Here is a 24,571-nt window from a genome sequence, read left to right on the forward strand (position 1 = left end):
TTATTCCAATCTAATCATCCTAAAATCCTGTCAAGTCACATATTAAATATATGATAGCCCACTCACTTGGCAACTCTAAATGTGTCTCTCTATGAAAGAAAATATCATTACATCCTTCCGATCAAACCATTTCCCATAAATAGCTGACCTACAGTGTAGACCACTGAATGGAAACACAATTTGACATTGCTGCATGGCATTTAAATGTGAGAAAAATGGGAAATTGCCCTTGTATAAATGTAGCATTTGAGTTTATTATGAACACTATGACGATGACGAGATATGATCCTCGGGCTAAATGTAATGTAAAGGACAAGAGTTCACGTGTTTTTCAGTTATAGGGTAAAAAACACTGAAATCACAGCGTTAATTTCATGAAATCAGATTAGCTTTGCCGGATCCTTCAACTTTTGCCCTGTCCTTGATTTCTTTGTGGGTCGTGGGTGGATTTCCCAGTCTCTCTTCCAGCGGACACAGTGGTGTGAGACGGTATTACAACTGAGACAGGAAATGATGCGATAAACCAGGAAGTTGCCTCTATTGTTAGGAATGGAAACGGAAGTTCTGCTTAGAACGATATGCTCAGGAAATGGACTTCTATGCAGAAATCACACAAGAAAGCAAATGGGGACACAAACACTAACTTTCACACACTATCTCAACATAACCCTAAGCTTTAGGTAGTATATACTCCAAACAATGCCTACTCCAAGAACTTCAACATGTTATTTTGAGTGTGAATATTCATCTTCAAATTCTATAGTTGCTTTTTTGCAGAAGTTGAGTGATGGAGAAATTAATATGAACTGACCTACACCCACTTTGCACAAGGTGGAAACACTGAGGTCATAACTTAACAAACAAGACCACCATGAGTTCATCACCACAATGACAACGTTTAAAGAACAATGAATGTATAAATCACATAAAAAGTACAAAAGGCATAAACAAATACTTACATTACTGGCTAAGGAATTACACGTGTCTTTTAAATGTTATGGTAATAAACATTATTTTAACAGTGATAGTAAAGCAAACTGTTGCTGCGGATGGTAGACTTTTGTTTTGTTAATAATGAAGGGCTCCTTGTCGTGAGCAGGTATATTGACAAACTGGATTTCTCATTTTCACACACCATATGTTAATTCTTAAAAGCACACATGCCGACAAACAATAATGTCCTTGTTCACATGTTTTAAACCTCCACATTCAGGATGACAACCCGGCAGTTATTCTGGTCTGATTCAACAACTGCTACAGCTTGCAGACATGCATTTGACACCTCTTCTCCGCAGATTCAATTAGACCTTTTTACAGTATCGCCCCAGGAGACACACACACACACACACACACACACACACACACACACACACACACACACACACACACACACACACACACACACACACACACACACACACACACGTCTGTGTTGCACATCATTGATTTACACATCTGAGCCATGCTTAAAATCTAGTAGAAAACATAAGGCGTTCACAGCATGGAACCTGTAAATGGCTTCGAGCTAGCCAATGTTTAGCTGCGTAGAGCATGTTCCCTTTGTGTGTCGTTCGCTTTGGTTTTCTTTTGCCCCAACAGATCTGCCATTTCTATTCACCAGGCAAACCTCATTATGAACAAGGACAAAAAGGATGCGAACATGATTAAATGGCATGTGCGTGTGTGTGTGTGTGTGTGTGTGTGCGTGTGTGTGTGCGTGTGTGTGTGTGTGCGTGCGTGTGTGTGTGTGTGTGCACGTGTTTAAATGTATGAGTATGTGTGAGCGCCAGGCAGTGACAGCCAGACTGTACAAGGCGTCAGGGATTAGGATGGAAAACTGATCTCAAACCAGCCATGACCAAAGCTGGGTGAAATAATAAAGAAGAAAAGCTTTGCAGACAGAGGCTGAGTCGAAATAGGTTTCATTTGTTCATTATGGGAGCCGAGTCACTTGAGAACACATCTGGATTCCTCATTCAGCGTTAATCAGACAGCTGGCCACTCCGAGAGGTTCAGAGGACAATTCAAGGTTAATGTGTGTCCGCTTTTATCTGCATCTTGTTTATAGTGACTTTCATAATGTAATGAGGCTAACTGTGTGAAAAAGGTTGCTTCAATGATGGTGAAAGTCGATCCGCTGTCTCCTTGTTTGTTACTAAGGCAACATGATGTCACACAGAGAGAGGTCTGACTCACAAAAGCCACAGGAGAGAACTGGATCAGAAATTATTGGTAAATATATGTCCTTTGGTTGTTTGTCTTACGCCCCTTAGGTGCCTCATGGTTTAAAACACTAATTGGAAATGTGGGCGTATGATTCATTCAGAAAAAATAAAAGGTGAAAATGAAATTTGACACAATTTAAAAAGTGTTCTACCCCCATTTTACCCCTTTGTGTTGTTATTCATGTACACAGTTGAGGAAGAGGGTAATATAAATCAAACCGTGTATAATTACCTATCTATGCTCCACCTCCCCTTGGGGAAATGCTTTGATTGCTCTGTTGATAATGCATAGCACAATATATACAACATCTTGTCACTGCTTGGAGTATTCTCGAACTCGTCAGCCGTTTATTCGGAGGAACTACAATGTTCCCACAGTTTTAAACTTTAAAATCAAAGGGCCTCTCTCAGCATGGGTCCAACAAGAGAAGGAATAAGATACAAAGCAGAAACACAACTTTCATCGCATCAGCGGATTTTTACTTTGGAATAAACAACACTTCCCGGAGTTAAATATTTAGTTCTGTTTTCCTGCTGTTGAATTCTCAGGGCAAAACAAGGATGCTTAACTTTCCTGACAGAAAACGCTCTCCAGAAACACAAAAAGTCTACGTTCTTCTATCAGCCCAGGCCAAGGGGAGCTGAACGGGTGGATTTGTCATCAGAGTTTAGGAGTGAGAAATGTCTTTGAAGCAAAAGCAATTCCAGGTAATGATTTCCAGAGTGGTTAAGTTCAGAGAGATGGGGAATAATCCCGGTGCTTGACTCGCCAAGGTTATGGCAGCACACGCGTTGCAGATGCACTGTATTACACAGACAGATGCTACAGCAAGTGGAGACATAAACATTCAGGGTTGGTGCTTTCATGACTTGTGTCTGGTTTTGGTAAGGTGGTCTCCTAAATTGCCTCCTTCATTCCTGCATGATCAATAGGCCTGTAAATGTTTTAGCACTGGCGCTACAAGGGGCATAAAATATTGAAGCGGCAGGCTGAAACACAATCTTGCGCAATGAGGGAGGGATTGTATGTGTGTGTGTGTGTGTGTGTGTGTGTGTGTGTGTGTGTGTGTGTGTGTGTGTGTGTGTGTGTGTGTGTGTGTGTGTGTGTGTGTGTCTAGAGAGCCAGTCAGCATTATACACTACCCTATCAGTCACTCTACACCAGTGTTTGTAAGAAGAGAGAAAGAGAAACAAGGAAGAGAGATTGTAAATGTCAAAGCAATTTAGCCTAAAACTATTTTTACGATTAGTTTACATGGATCTTTTTAAGATGGCAAGTGATTAGAATGTTGATAAGCTGACAAACTGTACTTCATTTTCACCATCTCATTAATAATACTTTCCTTTGTCATAGGCAATACAATAAAAACATGCTATCCGTCCGCACAGGCTATACAGAAATACACACAAACAGAAGAGATTTTGTATTATTTGTTGACATATAATATAAACCATTACATTGCTCAAACTCTGGCTTCCCTTTCAACAACTGCTGACATGAGAGATTACCTTTAACCACTGTTTCACCTCATTCACTTACTGTTTGCCCTGCACACACACACACACACACACACACACACACACACACACACACACACACACACACACACACACACACACACACACACACACACACACACACACACACACACACACACACACACACACACACACACACACACACACACACACACACACACACACACACACACACACACACACACACACACACCACACATGTTTACATCAGGTAACTTCAAATGCAACCATTTGTGCGGAAGTAGAGCTGACCTGAGGTCACTATGGGTGTTAAATGACAACTGGGCACTGGACGTTGGGTCTGGATGTGAGTCAAACTTCATGGAGTAACATGATAGGATGTGTTTATGACTACGTAACCTGATCTATGTTCAATAGGAAGTTTAGCATAGGGTGACTTGAAGAGTTCAAATGTTTATGATAGCATTTCACTAAAGCAGTAGCTCAGAAATGCCAACAGCTGACATCACTAGAAAAAATAGAAACAAAGTTTGTAGTACAACTATGAAAATAATACCAAGTTGTAATCAACCAGATTTAGAGGAAGTAGGAGAAACCCCTCTCACTGCTCATGTCCAAGTCCACAATTCCCAATCTCTGCCCCAACCCTCTTAAACTACATGACCCTGTGTCGCCCTCCAGCAGGGACACAGAAACACAAGCACATGTTCATCTTCTCAAAGCATGCGAGTACTTCATCTTAGGTGTCAAAATCCCAGTCCTAATTGTGAATTTCCTCCTTCTCCATCTTTTTAATTGTTGTTATTCCTCTGTTAACACCAGCAGCCCTAAATGTGATTCATGTTCACCTCAAGTCTGCTGACCAATGAAAGCCAACATCTTTACTACTTGAGAGTGTTAGATTTCATCAGTGCCAATGCATGACATCCTCGACAAAATGGGTTTACACAGGCCTTATAGCCACGAAACCTAATCAGCACACACATTACTGTCAAAAGTTGCAATCCAAGAAAAAGACCAATCGGAAGTTTAACCTTTTCCAGTGAATGGCTGCGTGATTGTCTCGAAGTTCAGAGTCAACCTCAGTCGTATGTGTACATTATGTGTGATCGACGGGGCTGACAGATGGCTTAGGGTCCCAAATCACCACCTCGCGTGAGTAGTGGGCCTCAGACTCAACTCTCACCCCAGTCTTCGACCTGGACACAGGCCTTAACCCAATCAGAGTGATGGATAAACCAGACACATATGTGGATATTTACATACATCTGGTAAATCTATCCCTAAGGGTTGAGAGGATTTAGAGGTTTGAAACGGACGGAGAACAAGATTGACATGAGTAGTGGGACAAAGCTTGACCTAAGAAACTGGGAAAATCTTAATTCATAAGCACAAGTTTTCTACCATCTCTAAACCAGATCAAAGTCCCCTCAACCGCTCTTCGTATCCCCTCCTCAAATCTCCATGTCCCTGCAGCAGTTACTTGCAGCGAACTCAGACCAGTAATTAGACTAATTTCCTCACAGATGACTCACCCTAGAGGTGGTCAGTATTAAACCATATGCCAGATGGAGAATACACTGCAAAAGCACTGAGATCATTGTTGATAATTCACTTTTTCCCACCATTCAATACACAAACACACTGAGTGATGGAACATGTGGGAGTGTTTGCGTGGCTATGTGATTGCTTCCAAGTGTGCGATTGACAAAGCAAAAAAGAGAAAATGGGACAAAGATGACCAAAATATTCAGCTACTTATCGCAAATTAGTTTCTTCACTTGAAAGGGAATTGTTCCCATTAACAAATACCAATAGTGAGTAATTTAAAACTTAAAGATATGTGCCAAAATGGATGTCATGTATTGAAATGATTAGCAGAACAGTGATGTACCAACAATACAAATAACAGTGCCAATCCAGATATGCAGCCCTCTCAGTTGATATGCAGCCAACATTCATGCTTCACTTCCCCAAGACCAACATGATCTGAGGGGATAGAGTGAGAAGAGAAAGTGGTGGGGGTGAGGAAGGAGGGGGGGTTCCTCAAGTGATTATCGAGGCTGTAATTGATCAGGACATCGAAGTGAGGTCGAGGGGGGCACTGAAGTTCAAAACAGGGAGGGGTGGGTTACATGAGATCCTGACCTTAACCTCAGAGACCCTGCTTGGAAATACAACACAGACTCAAGTGTGTACACAGAGTCTCTGAGGTTTACTGCATGTATAAACACACCACATACTGTACTGTAAATTGTGGTTTCATTATCAAACTGAATGCATGTGTGTTTCAGGGCTCATAGGGACGGTACGATAAGACAGACTAAGTAAGGGTGGTGAGCAAAAAGAGGAAAAGGAACAGAGACTATTTGAGAAATGACCACAGTAAATCACAGTTATAGCTCCCTTTGAAATGTCCAATAAGAGGACCAGAAGAGACGCCACTGGCCAGCTTAATAGCACAGATTAAATCTCTATAGCTGGACTATAAACGGACGTCTCTCTCTTTCCATAGGTCTGCTATAGTCTGCATCTCACATTACCTCTGTCCTGGCTCTGCGGTCTGTTGGCTAACCAAACCTGACTTCTACCTCTTATGTCTCAAAGGTGGAGTTCAACCTAAAGCAGTCGTTCCCAAACTGGGGTGCGGACACCAAATAGAGGGGCCACCACCATTAGAGGAGAAAAATGGTGTCACTTGTATTGAAGTCCATAGAGGTTAGAACAATTACATAATGTGCTGGGGTTGTTAAGGTTTAAGTAGTTGCTGTTATCTCCTCATCTAATCCCATAGAGAATTTACTCTTTGTACTTTTCAAATTTGAGCTATCAGGTTCAAGAACAATGAAAGTTCTAATTATATAAAAGTCATTCATGTGCAAATATTAAATCCGCTTACCTTTAAAAGACTTATGTGCTTTGATCCAAAATGGGCAAAAGCCTGAAAAACATTTTATGCAGCAAAAAGCCACTTTCATTGGTATGACTATGGCGCCAAATTGGGCACTGTATCACAATCTCTTAGTACTCTATAAAGAACCAAGCCAAGGATCAAAACAAAGAATGGGAAAACATTACAACATAATTAGTCAAGTTCCACGAAGAGTCCAGTTTAGTTTCACTAATTATCCATAGTGAAATCAGTTCCATGTGTGATTACAAGGATTTAAAAGCTACTATATAACAATGAATCTATCCAAATGTCTTGGTCTGCTTACTGCATTTACCTCGCCAATTTGCGCATAGTCTTCCATTTTCCATAGCACCATTAATGCAAATTGCAATGTCTGAGAGATGTCAAGAAGACTATCTGATATCAGCCTGGCATCGTATTCCCTACATCCTATGTCATAACCAATGCAAGAATTAAGTTGACACTAAACCTGGCAACTCCTGCATGTCAGTCAAACCTTTGCCCTGCTGCATTCTTTCAATTATTCTGTAGTGTGTCCCTGTTTGGCGAACATGAATATGAATTTGTGGGGAATGTTGCGGGTAAGCCTCGAGGATGGAGCTGTCGGCTGTAATTCTGTCACAGGTGTTTGGATGTAAATGTACCTTTGTCTCTCACACCTGAGAAAACGTCAGTACATTTGACACAGTCATCCTGTTTTGCCCAGCTAGGCCCAATCCCTCGCTTAGTGCGGGACACAGGGAGGAACCCCAACCCTCGTCTTATAGGTTTCCAAAAGTGGGAGAGACTGATGGCTAAAACAGGCTATATGTTTACGCCCCTGATCCAGGTCTCACATATATCGCTCCACCCAACAATGGAATCCAAAGGAGCCTGTCTCGGTCTCGGTTCAACCCTCCGACAAACGAAAGCAGTGTCCACTGTGGCATGTTTGGAACCACAGTCAAGTGAATTCATAATCCAGCTGTCAGCTATGAAATATTTGTTTTTTTTGTGTGTGTAGAATGAACAAAATCCTGCCAAGATGACCTCCGGATGAATGTTATTATAACATTCTCTATTTGTGAGCCTGCCTGCATACTGTATGAGTTTCTATATGTGTATGAACATGTGTATGTGTAAAGGTCAGCAGTGTCTCTAGAAACGAATAGGCACTCATCCAAAAATGAGTGAATGACTGATTTATTAGGTGTATAATTGCCACAGTTCTCTTCTATCTTGGCCAAAGATCTCTGCTGTTCGTTGTGTGTGTGTGCTCGTGAGTGTGGTGCAGTAGGCAACGTGAAACAGAGAAGGATTAATGGAACACTCAGCATGCTAACTCAATGCAGACCACCAGCATTGCGATTACCTCGTATACTGGGACACTGAGACAGAAAGACCATGAAATCGTGCACATAGCTGAATATGAGCCTGTTAGCAGGTCCACCTGCACGCCTGTCCATCTCATTTTCGTCTCTCAATTCTCTTCTTTCTCTTTTTGTGTGTGCATGCTTTTTTTTTAGATCTTGGTTGTATTTTTTAAACACTCAAAGTAAGAATTACAAAAAACTCAGGCATCATTTTATCTGTTTCCCTGGCGACTCAATGTATCTCATTTAGGATTTCAGCCAAATGCTCTCTGGTGTATATCATGCCGTGGTGATGTAAGTCGAAAGTGAGAGTAGCAAGGCATACACACACACACACACACACACACACACACACACACATACCATGTATACATCACTTCAGGGGACATTACATTGACTTACATGCATTTCCTGGAGACTTATCCTAACCTCAACCATAACCAACACATGCCTAACCCTAACCCTAAACCTAACCCTAATCCTAAACCTAACCAAGTCTTCACCCTAAAATTAATGATCCCCCTCATGAGGACCTCCAATTTGTCCCCATAAGGGAGGCGAGTCCCCACACGTGACTATGTAAACAGATTTAGGTCCCCACAAGTATAGTAATGCTAGGACACACACACACACACACACACACACACACACACACACACACACACACACACACACACACACACACACACACACACACACACACACACACAAATCATCTCTCAGACGCCCAGAGACTTGTGCTAGAAGAAGTCTTATTCATCAAAACTAAACTTGTGAAAATGTGGACCTGACTACAGTCCTTTAAATCACCGGGATGACTTGGCAGGGGAAAGAAGAAGCCAAATCGCTTTATTACAGAGTGCACAGGATGAGTGGTATTGGAGCCAACCAAAAAAGATGATTTGACAAAAGGTGGTTTGGAAAGTAAAAAACAGTTTTTTTCCCTGGGGATAAATGTAAATCTAACTGAAGGATATGGATTAAAATGTTACAAATTACCTTTGCAGCAATTCTATGATTTATAAGTCTTTTTTAATAAGATTTTCTTTAACTCCCTGAAAAATCGTTCCCATGGAGATTGGAGAACCTGTTTCAGAAATACTAAATGAGCCACTGGTTCACACACAAAGCCAAGGTTCAAGTCCCCGCTCTATTGAATCCTAAACCAATAAAGACGGCTCTGAATTCGAAGCCTTAATTATGTGTCTTCAGGGCCGTGCAGCAGGAGGACATTAATTAAGCTAAATGATCCTTCCTATACAAAACATCTCACAGCATTCATCAAAGAAAAACCAGGAGTATTGGTCTCTCGCAGTGTGAAATATAGGTGAACATTTTACGGAGCTTGGACAGCACTACAGGGTCCACTTTATTTCACTATGAGCGAGAGGCAACTGGAGGAAAGGCCAGAGTAATGTGCAAAATGGAGGATGTCTGATTGGACTGTGAACAGAATATCCACTGAGCAAAGTAATATAAAAGCATAATCACCCACATAAGAAGGAAACATATAAGAAACTAAGAAAGTGCCTGCTCTATTACATGTTGTGAGTTTTCCGTTTTGAAAACTGATCCCTCGTTTTTCCTTCTTCATATTTAACAGACAGGAGTAGGATAGATGGGGCTTTCGAGAGGCACTGTGGGATTATAAACCCACACATAAACATACACTTGAATGCATGCTCATGGGCACTACACAAGCTGAAATACACACACACACACAAGCAACAGACTGAGGCGGCCTGTGAGGTGATTGTTACCAGATGAGGGGGTCGTCCATCCCGCCTCACTCTGTGACAGAGAAAAAAGATTGCACCGCATGCTCCCCATACTCTCCTCATTGTGTGTGTATGAATGCATATAGGTGTATGTGAAAGAAAGATATTTCAAGTAGTAGGGGCCTTAATTGAATAAGGGTAAAACCCCCCATTTCTCCATTTGGTGAGCTGGCAGCTGGCGTATGTGTGTCCTATTCAAATAGTGACATGTTTAATTTGACAATTAGGAAAACAAAGGATTCCATTTAGAGCCACGGTTGGAGGCTGAGTAAACTGTGTGCGTAAGTGTGTGCGCTTGTCAAAATTCTCTGCTGAATTGAAAGAGACAGAAGGGGAAGTATTGTGGATGGAGGAGACAAAAAATCTGGAGCAAACCTGAACCGTCGATTAGATAAGCAAGAAAGAAAAGAAGCAGCGAGAAAAAGCAGAGAATGAACTTAATCAAGAATGTACTTTTCTGCTAATTCAAACCACTATGTCTAACCTACTGCTGTGCCAGTGGAGCTGGCTCATGCATGGAGTATTTACAGTTGAGGACAAAGCATTACCTCAGTTTACCTCAAAGCAGCGGCGGACCACAGGGATTTAAAGGTGTTGCAAATAAAACCCGCACATGGTGGCTCTTTTCAGCTGGCTGAGAATTGTTAACCTCACATTAAGTCACACGTTAGGCTTTGGAATAGCAGGCTGAGCGCTTACGCACATATACACACACATACACACACATACACACACACACCCACACACACACACTTATCTGTCCGCGCAGTATTGGGGTCTGTTTCCTTAGAGGTATATAAAGAAGTTTATATGTTTTTTGGCCTCAAGAATTCCCTTCTTACCCAAAGGGGACTATGGGAGCTGTTATAAAAGGTAAAGTTGCATATAATTCTGTAGCACACATATTTTTACAACTTGAACGTGGAGTTTATTGCCATATTTTTATGTATCTTACATATAACCTGGGCAGCATCAATTTCGGGCTGTATATTTTGTTTTCATTGTGTATTTCTGACACATTTTATGTAATTCGGTATACATTTGAAATGTGACTATCTTTTGTGATGTGGCTAGATAAACTGCATTCCATTTTTGCTCGATGAGGTGCAGATTTACATCATCGCTTTTCATAAGATTCAGACAGACGCTGACACTACTCCCCATTATTCACTCTGTCTCCCCGTCTTCCCCCCCTTTCTTCACTCTCTTCCCTCCATGTGGTCCTGAGAGTCCTGTTACCATGGCTACGGCTGAACGATGGCTCCAACCCTTTGAAAAACCATCAAGCTTCCCCCACCACACACATGCACGCATACACATGCTATCTGTATGAAGTAATGGCGATCACCCTTCACAAAGGTGAGTGTTCATATGAAGACTGTCTGCCTGCTCCTCTCTGTGCCCAGTTACAATAACATGACCCCGCTCTCCCCCTGACAGCAATGCAAAATACCTCAAGATGGAAGATTCCTCCCCTACACACACACACACACACACACACACACACACACACACACACACACACACACACACACACACACACACACACACACACACACACACACACACACACACACACACACACACACACACACACACACACACACACACACACACACACACACACACATACAGTCCAATCTGCACTCATCTGGCCGTTTTAATTTGCAAAGACAAAAAGGGACCCTACATTGCAGCCATTATCATCTAATCAGCAGCACTTTGGCATTTTGTGATACCACTCTCACCGTGTATGTCCTTAAAGATAATGCAGTGAATGACCGGCTGTTTTAAAAGGACAGACGACTGAAAGGAATCATTTGTCTTCTTTTACTCTCCCTGGAAAATACTGTAGTAGACTTCCTGCCTGGCTGGTCTGCCCTCTACCTCTCTGCTTCCCATTCAATTCTCCACTGCACTGCTCTACTTTTTTCATTACTGAATGTGTAAACGTGTGTGCAAGCAAGGTATGAGAGCGAGAAATAGCCTGCTTCAAGGGCGTACCCAGACGGATAGAGGTGAAGCCACACAACACACACACAAGAGTAAACGGTGATGAATTGGCTCAGCCCCTCCTCCTCTGACCCCCCTTCTACTTATCTCATTGTCATGGTAACCATTAGCACCTCCGCTGCATCCTACATTCATGCTTTCACACCACATGCAGCCATGCTTTTCATCACTCTCTTCTATTTCATGTGTGGACCCTCACTTGCTGACTGAAATGTGCCGAGTCCTTTTTGTATAGCTCTTCATGTCTGAATCATCCATATATTCAGCTCATCATAATGAAATATGGATGTTCATGCTTAAAACATTAGACATTATTTTGTATATAATTATACATATTTTGCACTATGTGACTGGCTTGTGTGTGTCAGAGCGTGAGCAAAGAAACTACCGAGCAACCTCTGTAAGCAGGCTGCATGTATGTTTTCCCATAAACTCTAGATGCATTTATTTATAATTTCTATGCATCTTACTTTCTTATCAGTTGAGTAGATAAAAGAAAAAGGAAGAATTGTTTGTGAAACAGGAAAATATCCTTTTGACATTTCAATAAATGATTTTGATCATCCAAGATCAGACTTTGGCACTTCATTATAGCCAAGCCTCATTACAACATGGGTGTATTGTTGTATTGTGCACATGGCATTACACATCATTCACAAACTAAGCAGTATCATCTGTTCTGCACATACTGTGATCTCAGTTTATCCGTCTGCATGACTTGAAAGAACAAGTCTTTAGATAAGATACAATCCCTTCAGAGGAGAAAATACCCTTCTATGGATTCACATTAGCCCTTGTATCCGGTATTAGAGCGGCAGATCCGGCACTCCAAGATTCTTGCAATCAAGCAGCTCTTGTTTAATCGTCCCCTGGAGCGACGCACACAACTCTCAACAGCCCGCCAGTGTTGTGAGTGTTTAACAACGTGCACATGTCTGAGTGTCTGTGTGTGTATTTGGGTATATGTCCTGGATGTGTGAACAAGAGAGGCTGTATTGCCTCAATACAAATGTCTGCCTCTACTAGAGCTACACTGAGTCTGTCCATCACCAATAGAACAGGGTTTCTCCATTTACAATCCAGGCTGACAGGATGGTTTGTACAATCATCCGCAGACACTGTTTACACTCTCTTCCACACAGCTTACAAAAGATACAGCCCTTAAAGGTGGGGTAGGTAAGTTTGAGAAACCGGCTCGAGATACACTTTTTGTTATATTCCATGGAATGCTCTTAACTTCCCGATAGCAATGAATGACTTAAGTGCTTTGACGAAAAATGTCATCTGTAGAAGCCGTAGTACTGTGAAAAGCACGACCAATCATCTGAGCCGGCCCGGCTAAAATAACTGGATGGCCGACCTGCCTGTCAGCCTTCCATCTGTGCACAAATTTATCTCGTGCCCTCATTGGTCATGTGCGCCTTCCTGTGTGTTGGAGGAGGGGCTCTGTAAGGAAGTGGCAGATTTTTTCCGGCTGTGTATTTTCAAATTCTAGCGCACTCGAGCTGGTTTCTCCAAAATTACCTACCTGACCTTTAATGTTCCTGTGGACATGAAGCTACCACAACTACCATTTAAAAACAATGACTAACTTAGTAAGATGATTCACATACAGTCCAAAAAGTATTTTGTGTATGTTTGCATGCATACTGTTTAAAGCAAGAGCTATTTTATTGATCTTCTTTGACATGTATTTCTTGTGATTTGTGGCTGAATGTATTTCTTTTTATGAAGTTGAGTTGGCATTGAGAAGAATACTTCATATCCCCATCTTCAAAACATTCTTTGTCCAGACATGGAAAAGACCCAAAAGATGTATTTCTTCCCTTTGTGTGAAAATGAATGAATACTACATCAGATTCAATGAAAAATGTCTCTTTTCATCTTCTAACCAACCATCTGCTGTGACTTTCTGCAACAGTCCCGCTCTGCTGAGCCATGATGTGAAAACATTAAGCTGTGGTGAGTGACAGCAGCTAGGGTACCAGACGTTGACATTTAAAGATGGCTGGTGTACTCCCTGCTGTATTCAGTTGCTCCGATGCCTGCAGTAGGAGTACAGCAACATCTTCAAGCAAATGGCGCCGAGTGTGTCCAGAAATCCTGAATTTGCGACAGCAGTTTACAGTAAAGTAGATGTCGTCTGCCTTTTTGACGTCTTTGCACTTTGATTTGAGAACATCTTCTAGTAGCACTTGGACTGCGACATTATGCGGGATGGATATGTTATTAAAAACTAAGAGATTTATTCCGAGGAATATAAAGAACTTCCTAAATGGCACACTGCGCTCTCAGGTGTGTAGGCCGCAGTATATCTGGTCCAAAACCACGGAGCTGAATTTGGGCCACATGCACAAGAAATGTTGCTCCTCCTAAATTGACAATAAATCTGACACATCCTTAGTCTAAAAGTTAAATCACTTGCAACAGCAACACAGGACATGGGCCAAATCAGATGATTTACCCAACCTCAGGCAACACCTATTGCTCAGGCCAAATGCCTACAAATGTACTCAGTGTGAGGTTGATAAAATACAAAGCGACTACTGTTTCATGTCAGATAGATTCATCTTAGAGTCCTGAAACAACTCCAGCATAAACATTGTGTGCATGATCTGACAGCAAGACATGATCCTATGAAAGTTTTTTTTAAAACGTCCTTATAAGAGCGGTGTCCTAATTGTAGGGTGGCAATACTGAAAAGCACGGTAAGGGAAAGATGGAGAGTCCCTTTTCTTACAAAAGAGTTACAGTATGGTTGGACAGAAGAAGATAGACCACCCTGAAAGCAACATGTTCAATGACCAGAGTATGAAAGCCACACGCCTTGTCAAGAATGTTTAAACTCAAGATCTTAGAGAAATAAACAAAGAATGTATTGATGAATACTCAGAGGCATGTATTTATAGTTATATTAATGGTGTTAATGTCATTGGACCTTACACATATTACAGCGTGTGGATATTAGGACATATGACAGATTTTTGTGCTGAATTGATTGACCTTGGCCCAATACATCGAAAGTATGTAGAAGACTCGATAAACAGAGGATACTTTTCTAAGAACTCCAAGCCACACTTATTACTCATCTTAAAGCTTCTTATTAAAATTAATCTTCTGCTCATCCTGCATGGGTTCATCGAGTCCAGAAGGCTCCAGAGGGATTAAGAGAAGGATAATAATCAAGCTCTAATCAATGTTTCTTGTCTGTATTGATTTTCTCTTCCAACATTTTCCTTCTCTTTCTGATCACCTCTCCATTTATTGTCATCACTCTTTCATACATCGTCATGCGGTCGCCCTTACGGCTCAGGATTTTTGCAGTTCAACAAAACAAATCACAGCAGTTGCCCATGCAGTGCACACAGTAAAGTTATTTCCACTTCTTTAGGTCTTCCAACCCTGTCGGACACACCGCAGCCAGCCACCGCAAACACAAACACACAATCACATGCACGCTCACATGTATGGAGGCCCACAGTGGAAATGTCTCTTCTGTGGTTGTTATCCATAAAGCTTATGGGCCTCAGTTTCATCCTGTGCTGCACTGTATATGCTTTTATTTAGATTTATACTACTAAATCCTATGTTTCATCATCAGAAACGTGCATAATGTATATTTACAGTGAAATGCCCCACTTCAGCTCATGCATAGTACAGCTCGGTAAAACCAGGCAGCAATCCAAAAAAAGAGGGAAAATGGGGGTTAGGGGAGGGTATAGTAGGCAGGTGGGAAGTAGTAAAATATTCCACTCTAGGGTAGTGGAAACTTTTTTTTCACTCTCTGGTTTTGCTCTAACCTTTAATAGACAACTCATGGTGAGAACTATCCTTATAAAAGATCAAATCCAAGGAAAGACAATATGGGGTGCACGCATGAAGGAAATGCCTCTGGGAGATGTAAAGAAAGCGAGGGACGTGATATGGACCATATTGAATATAAAATCATTTTTGTCAGTCGGTGCCATTTCTGTGATCTCATATACTGTAGACCAGCGGTATTGTTTAATACTGTGTATCTTGGCACCACGAACGCAACACTAGATCTGCAATTCAAACGTTTCCCTCTCCGCTTCTCTCAGCATTTCTTCGCGTTTGAGTTCCTGAGGTGAAAAGGATGTCAAAAGTACAAGTGAGATGATTAAATGAATGATTCATTTGAGAAAACAAATATCTGTAGCTGCACAGTCTTTGACCCCTGAGAGGAACATATAAATTGTGTGAAGAGTGCTGGGACAGACACAACACCAGAGGAACAGAGACAGCCAGACAATAGCTTCAGGGCAGCTGCTTCAACTTTGAAGCACACCCACACACGCAGACGCAAAAACAAAGTCGTGCCCTAGAGGAGCGCAAAAAATAACAACAAAGGCAAGCGAATTAAATGACTTGAATCATTTTAGCAGACTATGACACGAAACTCTTGGTTACACCCAATTGCGACTTCAAATCTATCATCCATCTCTCTCTGTAAAGCTGTAATGACAGAATCTGATACACTGGGAAACAAGCACGTGTACCGCCCTGCACCCCTAACTTATCGACCACCTGCTGTCCCAAACTGTAGGAACCCTCCCAAAGCAAATACAATTTAGAGAAACACAGGAAGCATACTAATTTACACCAACTTAACTCGACGTGTCATGAAATTAGATTAGTGTGCCCAAATGACCTGTGAAGGGCCTCAAGATCACCTGCCGCTCGCGTGTGGCTGGCGCGCGCGCGTGCGTGCGTGTGTGTGTGTGTGTGTGTGAGTTTATTCCTTTCACTCGGTGAAGGAGTGAGAGGCAATAAGAGATGAGACACGGACAGAATGGAGGCCCAGACAGAGATAGAGAGGGACGTCTGGACGGCAGATACGTTTGAAAAGAAACACAATGCAAAAGCTGGAACAGAGAGATAGGATGGGGAGAAGAGACAGATAGAAAATGTGTGTGTGAAACGCTACAGATTTGTCTAGCCATGGAGGATCCTGTGCCTGCAGCTGTTTAATATCGGTGTGTCACTAAGATTAGGGGAGTTTCAGTATTTTGACTGTGTTTCACCTTGTAAGAACTTGCCGCACATATTGATTGATACAATTCTTTTCCATACACCTTTTTCCATTAGAAGAGAGTATAATTGCTGATTCTCAGGAATTGTTGCATCATCTTGAACCCAAACCGCTAATCACTTTTTTTCGATTATTCATTTGATTATAAATGTAACATATTTGAGTTCTAAATATTTGGTCAGATAAAATAAACAATGTGTATATACAACTAGATGCTATGGGAAATTGTGTATGAATAATCAGGATGATTCCTAGACTTAACACCCCAAAAATAATAAAAAGTAAAGTAGGTTATAGAACGTTGAGAAGCAAAACTGATGATTATTTGTGTAGGTCCACTGATGCAGAGAAAGACAAAGAAATCAATTATTTCCATGATAGTGTTAGTCACTGATGGGCGATTGATTGCTTTAAAATAGCAAAGGACAGGATAAAGTTGAGACCAGTACAGAAGCCATAAGATTAAATGCCCATGAGACGCGAGGTATAAAGTTAAGGGGAAAAAAGAAAGAATGGAAATTGAGATACTCACTAACAGATGAGATGAAGAACTGGAATAGAAACCAGTCAGACTGGAGAAAGAAGGAAAGAGTGAGAGAAGAAAACCCTTCACTGCCATATGGTAGAGAGTATTGGGCTTAATGAGGCGTGAGGCCATCCTCTCCACCGAGCATCAGCCAGTCAGATCACACATGAATGAACACTCTGATAGGGTTAAAACACAGCATATGCCAACAGCTAGTGATATGGAACCAAACTACTGCTGCTAGGAGGAAAAAGAAAGAATAAAGGATGATTGAACCAACTCGGGCCACAATCCAACAGCCCCCCAAAGAGCTGAAAAATACTAAAAAGGAATCTGTCAGTTATAAGAGTTCAACATTTTGAAGCTCATTACTACTGAAAATATTCTAGCAAAAAGAGGGATCATGATCAGCAGGCATCCAGAGTCTGAACTGGTGGTTATGCCAAAAAAACGAAATGTCAGAAAAAGTATAAATCAAATCAAATCAAGTTTTATTTATATAGCACATTTATAAACGATTTTTGGTCGAGCCAAAGTACTGTACATAAAATTAAAATAGCCTACAGTAGAGACACTTTACAACAAATACAACAGCACAGATTGTTCAGAATATCAGTATGAGAAAAACGAATAAAGACCATTCAGTTTCAGTGTCGTTCATTGGTTACTTCAGGTTGAACCAGGTGCATTTTGCGCATACAGATCTCTCAGTTTCTTTCAAATAGACTTTTTTATCAAACCCCTTGGCGAAGCAAACATGTTTTGAGGAGCTACTCAGTAAGAAATGCAGAAGAAGAGCTGCTTGTGTATCAATTTGAAGCCAACCAAACGAAAGGCATACGACACTAAATCTAAAAAAACTAAATGAAGACACAGTTCCAGACAAGGCATAATACAACTTGGACGTGACGATGCTAGGTGCAAACATTAAGAGATTGCCAATATTACTACATTCATTCGGAGGGGGGCATATTCTCAAAACAACGAATGTCAACCTTATGGTGGCACCAGATTAAATGTTAGTATATTGCTAAAGTCAGTTTATTCATGGTAATCTATCCAGTAGTGGTAGTGAGATACTACAATCTATCAAAATGGTGGACCGACAAACTACGTAGCTGACTGATGGACCAGACCAGCGTTGCCATCTTTACAGCTTTTAATGTATTTCTTTGAAGAAAAACATTATCACGATGATATAAATAAATTAAGCCCACTTCTTTATGTAGGTGTTTTAAGGCATCTGTGTAAAACCAAGATGCATTTTATTAGCGATATCTGAGCTTCCAGCAGAAAACAGGTGATGAGCTCACAGTAAGTGATGATGGATGTTATGGGAATAGTTTGCATTGCAGAGACACCATCATCACACACATCCTGTCAACATGGCTGACAGCTGAGAGAAGTGTGAGTCGGTGGGAGAAAGAGATAGAAACACAGAACCGGAGAGAAAGTAGGCGTAACAGAACAGGGTCCAGCTGTTAAAAGCATGAAACGATTCACTACATTTTTTATCTCGCTGATGTCCGTTAGTGTGAAAACCCAAACATTAGTCAAGGCTGGTCACCTGTTAGATGCAACCGAGGCATGTGGTGACAAGGGATCGCTTCGACCTGCAGTCTTTCTTCACTCATCTATTGATCCTCCCATTTCAAAGACACTGACAGATTAATTAAAACACACAAGATAAAGTTTCAACAGAGCGGGGCCTTATTAAAGCACAGCTGCCACTGTTCGAAAACAAGCATTGAGGGAAGACATCAAGCAGACAATAAATTACATATTTTCCCCACATTTTCAAGCTTAATAAAAACTGGAGTGTGTGTTTAGGCTGCAGGAGAGTGTGCAAGCTCCAAGCAGAAGCTGTGGATTCGTTCTGGCTCTGGTTTCAGTGCGACACCAGCAGGACACTGGAACGGTGTTACAGGAAGCTCAAGCAGAACAGCTTCCTGTTTTCAATTAATCGCAATGTCTCTAGCTCTACTAGTTTATCAAATGTGATTAGTCTCAGTTTTTTATAGAACTATATAGACTTCAGGCACATGTTTTAAAACTTTGGACTTCACACCAAAAGGGGCTGATTGCTTTAACAGGCAGACCCGCTGTGTTTATTTGGGTTTTGAGGGAAGTACAGGCAGACTAACTCCACCTGTCAAAAGAAACCAGTCTCCTTTCCGATGTGTTTGCTCTATTTGAGTCACCTTAACACCACCCTCACATGTTCTTGTGTGTAGACTGTCGGTCAAAATATGTAGTCCATAGGGAGATACAGTATCACCACATTTGATTGGTGAGATTAAATCCCTACCATCAGCTTTACATTTCCCTTGACCAGATGTTTGGTGCTAAATGAGCTGTGGAGATTCATTGTATATATATGGGCGTATCTCATTGTAATGGGATGATTGTAATTGTATTCAGTGAGCACATTGATGCTCCCTTAAGGATTCGTAATTCCATTTTCCCTACTCCTCAAACCACTTTTGCAAGTCTCAAGTCAGAATGTCAGATTTGCTTGCAAGCTTTTTTTATAATGTATTCTGGGGCGCATTCATGTTCCTTTGGGGACAGTCTCTCTGAGTGTGTGGCTCCTTTCTGCTATTGCCACCTTCACAATTGTATCCCGAGTGCAAGCAAAGATGTACACATAGAATAATTATGAGTGTGTCTCTCATACTGTCCACCATCTTGGACTGTGTGGGGCATGAAAATAATAACAACAAAACATGTATAACACTCAGTTATTTGTTATTCTGATTTTTTATTTTTAAAGTGTGGTGTCAAAATGTATTCTACTAAGAGACAGTGCACTACCATGACTCTTAGACGGTAATGCCAGAAAGCTATTCTCTACATTTTTGGACAACTCCCATTTGAGAACATCTGTACATCTGTTCAGATGATTGAGTGTTGTATAACAGGCTTGACCAAGAAACCACATGCTGACATCACAGGGGAGATGCATCACCTGCTGAAAGATAGTTCTTGGCTTCAATAGTGTACACAAGTACACATACGTATATGACACACAGGCATGCACATGTTCGTATATAACACACACACAGTCATCTTTTGCTTCGGTTTTGCTGTCTTGGTCTCAGCTATCTTTAAAATGTTATTCTCTATTTTGTTTGCATTGTTTTATTTAATTTGTGCTATTATTCCACTTGTATTTTTATTTCATTATATAATGTGTCTTCTAGCAGGCAGCTCATCAATGTGTCTGTTGGTTCTACATGTGTGGCTGGGCAAGAGCACGCATGTCATTTCTTGTGAGATCAACAGTGGCTTCCCAGCGGTCAGGTCATGCTGGAAGGGAGCATGTCCTTGGATTTGACAAAAACTGCAAGGTACAACCCACACAGGAAGGAAAAACGCTTAGTCTCTGAAAAACTCAGATTTTATCCAAGAAAAACACCTGATTCAATCAGTCCACACACAGATCAGATTATTTCAGCTATGTTTGCATGCAAATAAGAGTTTTTAAACAATCAAAATGCTTCATTCTAAAATATGCTTGTCACTTATCATCATCAGCCGCAATTCGCGCTGTTCTCATGACCCTTACCTTCTCAGAACCCAAATAAGATGAATGTGCATGCCGGCACACACACACACACACACACACACACACACACACACACACACACACACACACACACACACACACACACACACACACACACACACACACACACACACACACACACACACACACACACACACACACACACACACACACACACACACACACACACACACACACACACTGAGTGAAGCAGCCCAACATCTCCTGCCTGGGAAATACTTTAAGGAAGTGGGGGAAGAGGAAAGCAGGGAAACCAAGAAATAAATAACTCCTTTGTGTCGCGACTGTACTGTATAAACAGTGCAGCACATTACAGATTACTATAGTAGCCCAACTGATAAGAAACTTCCTGAAACTGTTGATGCATGTATAAACGTGTGTATCCATGAGTGGAGTGAAATAAAATTACACATCATGAAAAAGATATAAAGAAAGATAAAGAGAAACAGAGAAAATAAAGAAGAACAACAGAGACAGGGCGTAAGGATTGAAAAACTACTATGTGTGTCCCAGTTATTCAAAAACATCATCTGATAACATATTTCCTTGTTTGGATATTAAACATTTGCTGAGTTTCCACAATTTTTACACAAAGCGTCCAAAAGTCTTACTGAGCCAGCCAAAAGAGTATAATGTGATTGTTATCTATTGTAAATATTAGCACAATTCTGAAAACACTGTGCCTTCAACTTGACTCTCAGGAACCTGACGAAACTTCCCAACCTGAATGCAGCTGCCAAATAGCGTCACAGAAAAATGTAAACTAGGCTTACGAGACCAGCGGACCCAATTCTTCACTTTGTCACTATCTTGACAGAATAAAATTCCAAATGCTCCACAATCTCGACAGTTGGTTGGCAGGCAAAAGGAGAACATACAGAACAAAACTGAAATGAAAAGGTCTAGCATAAGTGTGTGTGTCCTATCTGAATGGCAATATATTCCATTAGCCCAGGAAAAATGTTTACTCCAAATACCATTATCCTGTAAATGGCGGGGCCTGTGGGAGACTCTTGTCCAGGGAATCTTGGCTCTGTTTAAACGAGCCTTGAGGAACGTGCCGGAATGAGCAATTCAAGCCGTATTCACTCACTCTGGCATCAGAACCACCCGTAGTGTGTTGCATGGGATTACGCATGTACCTACTGCCAGAATCACTGCTGGCTAGGTTTAGAAAATGTTGATTATAACAACGGTGGCAACAGCTGGAATTGACATTATGGGGTTCTTGATTGAGGGACATAATAATTCAACAGAGCCTCATTATGACCAATTCAAAGGGTTCAATAATTCAGCAATGGTGAACCAGTGGTGCTAAAGACACCTCAGAAAAAGACCATGTTGAGGCCGTTTTTATCCACATCCCTTTTTTTCTTTTCGCTTTCCTTTCAAAAGGTCAATCCACCTCTCATAATCTTATTTAAAATCATCTTCATTCCTCTTGATTACATTGTTTACTTCCCTCATCTCCAATCCTCCCTAAGGAGTAAGCCCATATGCCAATTTCCACTGAATACCAACCATCCTTTCCAAATACATGCTTAGTGACCTTGCAAGAATGTGAAATTCAACCACCATTATTTATCTAATTCCAGTTGGTATGATTGGGGGTTTAAAGACATTTATTAGAGCCATTACACTTTTATGTTCAGGCAGCAGTCTTTCTTGAAAATGCTACGAAACAGACATTTTTATTTTTGGGGTTTAGCCAACCTGTAAAAACAGTTGGTCTAAACGGTGCGTGATACCAAGTTAAGACCTAGCTGGAAGACAAACAGCCAGTCATCCTTTTTCATTTCTCAAGAGAGGTCCTCCTTATACTGTATATTAGAGCTGCTGGAATCAAGATAAAAGCAATACAGCCGAGCTGCCGCGAGATACCAAGGGCTCACTCTACGCTGATGGCTTGGTTACCACGGCAACTGTACGAGGTGAGAGAGAGGACATACGTGCACAGAGTAAATCTCCTCAAAGTAGATTCAGGAATGCAGGTATAGACTGCCTCCTTTTCTCTGTTTCTTCTTTCTCGTACCTTTACAATTATTTTTACCCCTAAATGAACATGTTGAATGGCTTGGCTTCTCATCTCATACCCTAGGTTTTATGAATCACATGCTTCCAAGTGCACCAATCTTTCCTGAAAGAGGACTCTGAGACAGATTTTCAGTTCAGACAAAACGTTGACTTCAATACTCTTTTATATTGATGTATAAATCAGGCTTTTGCCAGGGGAGTAATCAGAGAGAGCTTAAGGGGAGTGTGTGAGAGAAAAGAGAGTGAATAAAGAGATGAGAGTACAGGGGAGACAGAGAATACTTGGTTTTGGCTGCATAAGTAGGACAATAGTGTTGTGGCCAACACGGTCCGCCCCTAGAGAATTATAAATGCCAGGTTTCCTTCAAAAAATAAAAAATAAAGACATTTTTTTTTAGAAGAAGAAGAATGAGAGAGAAAGAAAGAATGATAAAAAACATATTTATGGTTTCTCTTACCTCCAAGAAACAGGTCCCAGCTGGCGTGTTCTCCTTTATGGAGGCATTGTAGAAGTTGCTGGAGAACACAGGTGTGTTATCGTTAACATCCTGGAGCACAATGTCCACCTTGGCTGTGGAAGACAATGGCGGGCGGCCTCCATCCATTGCTACCACAGTTACGCTAGGTGCTGGCTCTGATTCGAAATCTAGGGCTGTCGCTGTGGTAATGATCCCTGTGACCGGGTCAATGGAAAACCAATCAGAGTGAGAGTTTTTGCCCTTGAGGAGGCTATATCGTACGTCCCCATTGGGGCCCTGGTCCTTGTCCCTGGCAGTAACTTGGAGAACAAAGGAGCCAGGATAGACAACCTCAGGAATAGTCTGTCTGTAGGCCTGCTGGTCAAACAGAGGGGGGTTGTCATTCACATCAATCACCTGAATGGTGAACGATGACTCTGCTCTGAGGGGAGGCGTGCCGGAGTCTGTGGCCATAACCCTCAGGTCATACGAATCCCGTTCCTCTCTGTCCAAGACCTGGTCAACATATATCAGGTAGATGATGCTGTCCTTGGTTGTGAGGGCAAACTTCCCATCACCCCCCTCAAGAGATACATTCACATTAGCGTACTCTCCATAGTCGGGGTCTGTGACAGAAATCCGAGCTACGTACTGGCCTGGTTGGGCCCCTTCAGAGATCCTTGGTGAGCCGTCCTCACTCAGAAAGATGATGGTCATGGTTGGCTGGTTGTCATTGAAGTCACGGACATGAATGGTCACAAACGCATTGGTAACCTGAGAAAATGCACGATTCATGTTAGTGAGTACTGAAATTAATCTACTTTGCATTATTGTAGAGGACAAATACGGTTAATTATTTTCTGTTTTCTTTTTTCTTTTAGGAATCTTAGGAATAACCATAATGCAATTACCTCAGGTTGGCTGGCGTTATCCCTGGCCTGGACCACCAGTTCATGAACCCTCTTCAGTTCATAATCCAGGGGCCTATTCAAAGTGATGACCCCTGACTTGATATCCATGACAAAGGAGCGATCAGGGTCACTCTGACGCCGGTTGATTTCATAAAGGACAAGACCATTATCACCTTCGTCCTCATCTGTTGCAAACACCTGGAAAGATAAGACACTGA

General features: G+C 41.5%; 1 protein-coding gene across 1 annotated transcript in view; it reads right to left on the reverse strand.

The window, feature by feature from the left end:
• Positions 1–24,571, reverse strand: part of dchs1b (dachsous cadherin-related 1b) — a 91,372-nt gene that overhangs the window by 51,462 nt on the left and 15,339 nt on the right. Inside the window, exons 3-4 of the mRNA XM_034098815.2 lie at positions 24,354–24,551; positions 23,443–24,216 (exon numbers count right to left, since the gene is read on the reverse strand). Of these exons, the coding sequence (XP_033954706.1) occupies positions 23,443–24,216; positions 24,354–24,551 (972 nt within the window). The remainder of the gene's footprint in view (positions 1–23,442; positions 24,217–24,353; positions 24,552–24,571) is intronic.

Source organism: Pseudochaenichthys georgianus, chromosome 14, assembly GCF_902827115.2.
Source record: "Pseudochaenichthys georgianus chromosome 14, fPseGeo1.2, whole genome shotgun sequence".
Lineage (NCBI taxonomy): Eukaryota > Metazoa > Chordata > Actinopteri > Perciformes > Channichthyidae > Pseudochaenichthys > Pseudochaenichthys georgianus.